The sequence below is a fragment of the Balaenoptera ricei genome, chromosome 2 (assembly GCF_028023285.1).
Source record: "Balaenoptera ricei isolate mBalRic1 chromosome 2, mBalRic1.hap2, whole genome shotgun sequence".
Lineage (NCBI taxonomy): Eukaryota > Metazoa > Chordata > Mammalia > Artiodactyla > Balaenopteridae > Balaenoptera > Balaenoptera ricei.
In genome coordinates this window covers 183,276,541-183,282,653 of record NC_082640.1, presented here as the reverse complement: position 1 = coordinate 183,282,653, position 6,113 = coordinate 183,276,541, and the positions used below count along the sequence as shown (strand labels likewise).

General features: G+C 62.9%; 1 protein-coding gene across 5 annotated transcripts in view; it reads right to left on the bottom strand.

Moving 5' to 3' along the window:
- Positions 1–1,307: 1,307 nt before the first annotated feature.
- The window catches only part of EVL (Enah/Vasp-like), a 159,756-nt gene continuing 154,950 nt past the window's right edge, over positions 1,308–6,113 (bottom strand). For all 5 annotated transcript variants that reach the window (XM_059914986.1, XM_059914985.1, XM_059914987.1 and 2 more), the window contains 3 exons: positions 4,444–4,510; positions 3,959–4,016; positions 1,308–1,796 (listed from right to left, as the gene is read on the bottom strand). In XM_059914986.1, the coding sequence (XP_059770969.1) occupies positions 1,759–1,796; positions 3,959–4,016; positions 4,444–4,510 (163 nt within the window). In that variant the 3' untranslated portion in view covers positions 1,308–1,758. The remainder of the gene's footprint in view (positions 1,797–3,958; positions 4,017–4,443; positions 4,511–6,113) is intronic.

The window sequence follows — 6,113 nt, the reverse complement described above, 5'->3', positions numbered from 1 at the left end:
GCTGCCTTAGCTGACCCGGGAGAGGGAGGGCTGGGAGGAAGGCACAACTGGGAGGGGAGGAAGGTCTCAGGTGCCTGAGACCGGGCAGCTGCTGAGCAAGGACTTCCTGCTCAGGGCTGGGAGTGGCCGCGCGTGTGCCAGGTACCCCTGTCCCCGGGTGGTCTGACCACTGAGATGGCCCGGGGAAGAGGCCCTTGGGCTGGCTGTGGGAGGGCAGTGCGGCTCTGAGCCTGGGCAGGCGGCCCCTCCTTGTGCACACAGGCTGGCCTGGGCCCAGGGGAGCCCCAGAGAGCCCAGCTGAGCCTTGCGAGCTCTCCGTGTCCGCCAGCGAGCTTATCTGCCGACGGGACAGTCATGGCTGGGCCTCACCCAGAGCTGAAGGTGGGCCCAGGGCAGGGGTCTGGCACAACTCTCTTGAGAGGCAGCTGCCTGGGAAGAAGACAGCACCCCATCACCACCTGCCAGCACTCCCTCCCCGAGGCCCCAGGGCGACAGGATTCCTGGATGGCGGGAGGCGGAAGGAGCCCGGAGAGCGGCTCATGGAGCTGTGGGTTAAAGCCGCTCACCTCCCAACTGGCAGAACAGCCCTATTCCTGTGTCCCAGGGCTGCTGGGAGCACTCAGTGAGACGGTGTGTCCAGAGCCTGGCCAGAAAACAGTCCCACTGTCATGAGCCAGACTGGGGGCCCTCCTCCCGTGGCCCCCAGAGGACGGCTGGGCCAGCGCCTGGGCATACTGTGTCGTGGTGCCTGTGGGATGGTCACAGCATGCCAAAGCTTTTCCACTGGCTGGGGCCTCACTCCTGGCTCAGGGGCAGCAGTCGCCAAGGCGGAGAGCCAGACCCTCTCTGGCTCCAACGGGGACCTTGCGCGGTCTGAGAAGTGCTGGGAAGTGCCTCAGGTGGGCACATGGGCTGCTCCTCCTGCCACGGAGGCGGGGACCTGTGCTCCTCCCTGGGGGCTGCAGGAGACTTGCAGGGCAGGGCGGAGGCCTTCCCTGCCCGCCTTGCTGGGCCCGGGTCACGGGGCGCCCCTCTGCGCGGCGGGGGAGGTTAAGCAGGTGCCTCCTCCTGGCCCCTCTGACGTTCCAGGCGCCACTCAGGGCCCGTCTCCCTGGAGGAGGCCCTGGGGGGCGGCTCCTGGGCCCCCCGCCGGCAGTGCCTGAGCTGCCCGGCTCAGCGGCCCGTCCCCCCTCGCGTCTGAGTCAGCCCAGCCTCGCACCCACGGCCGCCACTGCCGTGGGCCCTTCCCCCAAAAGAGGCCTCCCCGGCCGGGAGCCGCCAAGAGCGAGCGAGTCGGAGCCCGGGTGTGGACGGTAAGCGTTTATTACCACGTGGACACAAACCGCTTGGTGCGCGGGCAGACCCTAACCACCAGGACGCCGGGAAGGAGCCGCGTGGAAGCGGCCGCGGCTCCCGGTGGCACCTAGGAGAAAACTCGAAACCATCTAACGAGGCGCGTGACTGACTCGGGGTATCTTCGCTATAAACCGAAAGGAATGTACACTTAAATAGGCAAATATAAAATACAAAAAAAGGCGATAGGCCTGGTGTTCTGTGTCAGGTTGAATCTAAAAAAATCCAGGAGCTGAACTTTTTTCCTCATTTTAATATTTTATCACAGGTTAATAAGACTTTTAAACGAAGCACATCCTAGCTTCAGTGCGTGCTCGTGTGTGCTGGAGGCCTGGGGCGCTGGGTTCCTTGCTGTCCCTGCCTTCGGCTAGACCGGGTCCCGGGCGGCGTCGGGGGCCGAGCGACCTACGAGGTGCTGATCCCACTCAGCTCCTGCCTGATGGCTGAGGGACAGGGCGGGAGAGGAGGCTCAGGTGCCGTCCCCCCGCCCTGGTCAGGTCCTGCCAGGTGTCTGCCCCGCTCTGTCGTCTCCCGAGAGCCACCCCGCTGCCCCCCAGGCCTCCGGAGGTCATGAGCCACAGGCCAGAGGTCAAGCAGCGCAGCAGGCTCTGGCAGACTCTAGGGTGACAGCAAAGCCCTCTGCGGGTCTCATCTACCGTTTCTTGTGAGCTGGCAGTCCCTCAAGGGTGGCACTGCCCCTTCCCCGTCAGAGGACGAGCTGGTAAGGGGCCGGCAGGCAGCCCAGCTCTGGTCGGAGGACCGGCAACCCCCCCACCCCGCCCACAGGGGCAGCATCAAGTCGGTGACCTCGAGCAGGGCGGAGGGCTCCCATGCCCTGCCTCCCGGGACTGGGCTCGCCCCATCTGGAGGGGGCAGGGGCTTCTCCTGCTCCTCTCCCCCTTCTTAGGGTCCTCCCCCAGATTTGAGCCTTTGCCCAGACAGACCCCAGGGGGCCTGGAGCCGAAGGCCAGGAGAGGGAGCTGAGGGCCGGGCCCGTCTCCAGCAGCAGGGGAACGAGGGGAGGGTTCCAGGAGCCCCCCATGGCCCGCATCTCCCCCGGCCTCTCAGCTGGCCGCCCCAGAGGCTGCGTCCACCGCGGCCGCGCTGTGGCAGGTGCAGAGACGGGGGCCCCCCACACCCACTGGCTCCCTCCCTCGAGGCCTGTGCCCCCTGCTCGCTAGCGGGCTGGCTGGCAGCCCTGCTTTGGGCCCCACAAGCAGCCCTGGTCCTGGGGCCCCACACCAGCCCTGGTCCTGGGGCCCCACAAGCAGCCCTGGTCCTGGGGCCCCACAAGCAGCCCTGGTCCTGGGGCCCCACAAGCAGCCCTGGTCCTGGGGCCCCACACCAGCCCTGGTCCTGGGGCCCCACACCAGCCCTGGTCCTGGGGCCCCACAAGCAGCCCTGGTCCTGGGGCCCCACAAGCAGCCCTGGTCCTGGGGCCCCACAAGCAGCCCTGGTCCTGGGGCCCCACAAGCAGCCCTGGTCCTGGGGCCCCACAAGCAGCCCTGGTCCTGGGGCCCCACACCAGCCCTGGTCCTGGGGCCCTACAAGCAGCCCTGGTCCTGAGGCCCCACAAGCAGCCCTGCAGAGGTGGGAGCGCCCAGCACTAGAGCAGGGTTAATAGTTGGCCTCTGTGTCTCCTCTCCGGCTCTGCTCTCGCTCTTCATTCATTAACTCCTTATCTGCCCATCCCAGGCCTGTGGGGGGACTCGGCAAACAGGAACTGAGTGCCCTCCGCTGGGTCAAGGACAGGGTGTGGCCGTCACCCGGCCCTGGGCGGGGGTCCGGCTCTGCTGGCGCCCCACGCAGGTCCCCAGCCACCTCTCCTCTCCTCCAGTGTCTGGCGGCCCTCGGTCACCAGCACCCACCAGGTGGGACGGGGAGGGGTGTGGGCGCCAGGCTGTACCTCACTGCTCTGTTGGGCGGAGCCAGCCCTGCCCGAACATTTCCTTTTCCTCTGGCTCCAGATCTGAGCCAGCCGTTATCAAAGGCTCCGGTGGGGACCGGAAGGACGGACGTGATTCACTGTGACGAGGCCCTGCCTCTGGAGCCACATGCCTGCTCCCCTAGGCCAGGCCAAGCAGGCTGTGAACTAGGTCAGGCCCATAGGTAATTCTGTGGCTTCTTGGACCCCTAAACCTCTGGGAAGGCAGCGGTTACCCTTATAACCCCAAACCCAGTGATCAGAAGTGGCAGAATAAAAAAAAGTAATCTAAGTCCACAGATGCTGAGCAAAGCAACAGGTAATTCAGGGCTGCTCTCGGCTGGGGAATGCGCTCTCGGCTCTTTCTCCCTGCCGCCGCCGGCTAATCCTGGGAAGGAGCCTGGGGGAGCTGAAGACTCAGACTGAGGCGGCAGACCAGCGGGGCGTGCCGGTCCGTAGACAAGGCGCTTCATCTTCCTGAGCCTCGGCTTGCTCAGAGACTCGGGGGGGGGTGGTGGTGGCCGCTGGGAGGAAGACTGACCCCCGCCCCCATGCCGGTACGAGCCCCAGGCCTCCTGGCCCCGGATGGCCGACCTGGGCACAGGCAGGCCTCCCTCTTTAAGGACGCTGGGTGCGGCCCCGGCTCAGGGCGATGCCCGGGGGCGTGGGCCCTCTACTCACCGTCGATGATCTCCTCCTTCACTTTGTGGAGCTCGCGGACCACCTCCTCGAGGATCTCCTGGTGGGAGCAGAGCCTCAGAGTGAAGGGACAGACAGCAGAGAAGTGGCCTTGATCGAGGGGCAGGGGCAGCGCCACAGCCCTCACCCCTGCCCACGTCCCCCCGTGTTCTCGGCTCCCTCCCCAAGCCGGGGAAGGGTGTGTGAGTGGGAGATGGGACACCCGCCCACGCCTCAGAAATACTCTGGAGGAGCCGGGGGTGCCCGGAAGGGGAAGCCCCCGATGCGGGCCGGGAGCGCCCAGAGCCTTTTCCTGGTGAGGACAGGGACGGGGGGACCGACGCTGCGCGTGTCCCCTCCCCCACCGCCGGCTCCCGGACTGCTGGCAGCCGCATGTGGCCCTCTTGGGCAGGCCTGCCTGCCCACGCGCCCCGAGAAGTCCCCAGCCTCTGGCTCCTTCACAGCCTCTCCGGAAAGGACACACTCACCTGTTTCATCCGGTCTAAATCTAAGGCATCCAGGGCCACGTCGTTTACACTTCCCGCCGGCTTCATCCTGGGGAGAGGGCGGCAGGGTGCGGTCAGGTGGGCGCTGGGGCCCGGCAGGCGCCCCCCGTGCTGGGAGACTGAGCGGCGCCCTGGCGCCTCCCCGCTGCGGGCCCAGCCCTGCCCTCTCCCATAGTCCTTCAAACGCTTTCTGCTTTTACCTCTGGCCGCTCCTTAGCTACCTGAAAAGGACTCTAGTGCCCTGTCTCCACCTCGAGAGGGGCTTGTGGATACCGTGACCATATTTCCCAACCCAAGAGTCAGGACTCGGGGTCTGCTGACTTGACAGCTCTCACACAGAAGCGGCCACGTAAGCGGACAGCGTCACATGCTGCCTCCCCTGGAAAGGGACCCCGATAACCTGGTCCTCAGCGTGAGGGTCTACGTTCCTGGCTTGACGGAGGCTTGGGGAAAACCAGTAATGATGGCATTAAATACGAGACAAAATTGCAAAACTCTTAAACACTCATCCTAAATGCACCCACTTCTGACACAAACATGTGTCCCTGGTGTTGGTAACAGGCCCTGGTGTGTAATTACTTCAGGAAATGTCCTTGGATGTGGTTTTGCTCTTCTCAGGCAAAGGTTTCAGTTTTGGGGACTGTCCTTCTCTGACTCTTCTGCACTAAGGTTAGCTGGTTTGAAATTTAATGTCTCTTGCACATGAATCCTCCCTGGAAAATCTTGGCAGGGAATCCCCTGGCGGTCCAGTGGTTAGGACTTGCTGCTTTCAGAGCCGGGGCCCAGGTTCAATCCCTGGTCGGGGAACTAATATCCCACCAGTGGAAGAAAGGAGGGGAGGGAAGGACAGAAGGAGGGAGGAGGGGAGGAGGGGAGGAAGGGAGGAAGGAAGGAAATCTTAGCAAACACTCGTCTATAACCACCTGGCCTTTCAAAGCAGGACCATGGTGCTGAGGGTACACTTTCTGGATCCACTTTCTGTCCCCACGTGGAGAGAAAGTCAGCTTCAGGGAAATGATGTGGCCAGAGCCAGCTGCAGGGATCGTGGACGTGACAGCTGGTGGACAGACATCGACCTGGCGGACTGGCATGGCTACCAGGGGCCACTGTACAGATTAGGTCCATCTGGGGAAGTCGAGGGCTGGTGTTCTCCACAATGAAGGAGAACTAGCATGAAAACTAAAGTGCTGGTGCAGCCACGATGGAGAACAGTGTGGAGGGGTCTCAAAGAATTAAGAACGTAACGCCCACATGAGCCAGCAATCCCACCCCTGGGTACACAGCCGAAGGGAATGAAATCACTGTCCCAGGAGACAGCTGCACCCCCACGTTCACTGCAGTGTTATTCACAACTGCCATGACACGGGAACAACCCAAGTGTCCGCTGACAGATGAATGGAGACAGAAGATGTCATGTCTGTATCTATGTGCGTGTGTGAGTGTATATACACACACGTGCACATATGTACATCACAGAGTTATATAATGGAGTATTCTGCCACAAGAAAGAAGGAAACCCTGCCATTTGTGACAACATGGACATTATGCTAAGTGAAATAAGCCAGACAGAGAAAAACCAATGCTGCATGATCTCACTTATATGTAAAATCTAGAAAAGCCAAATTCAGAAACAGAGAGTAGACTCGTGGCGG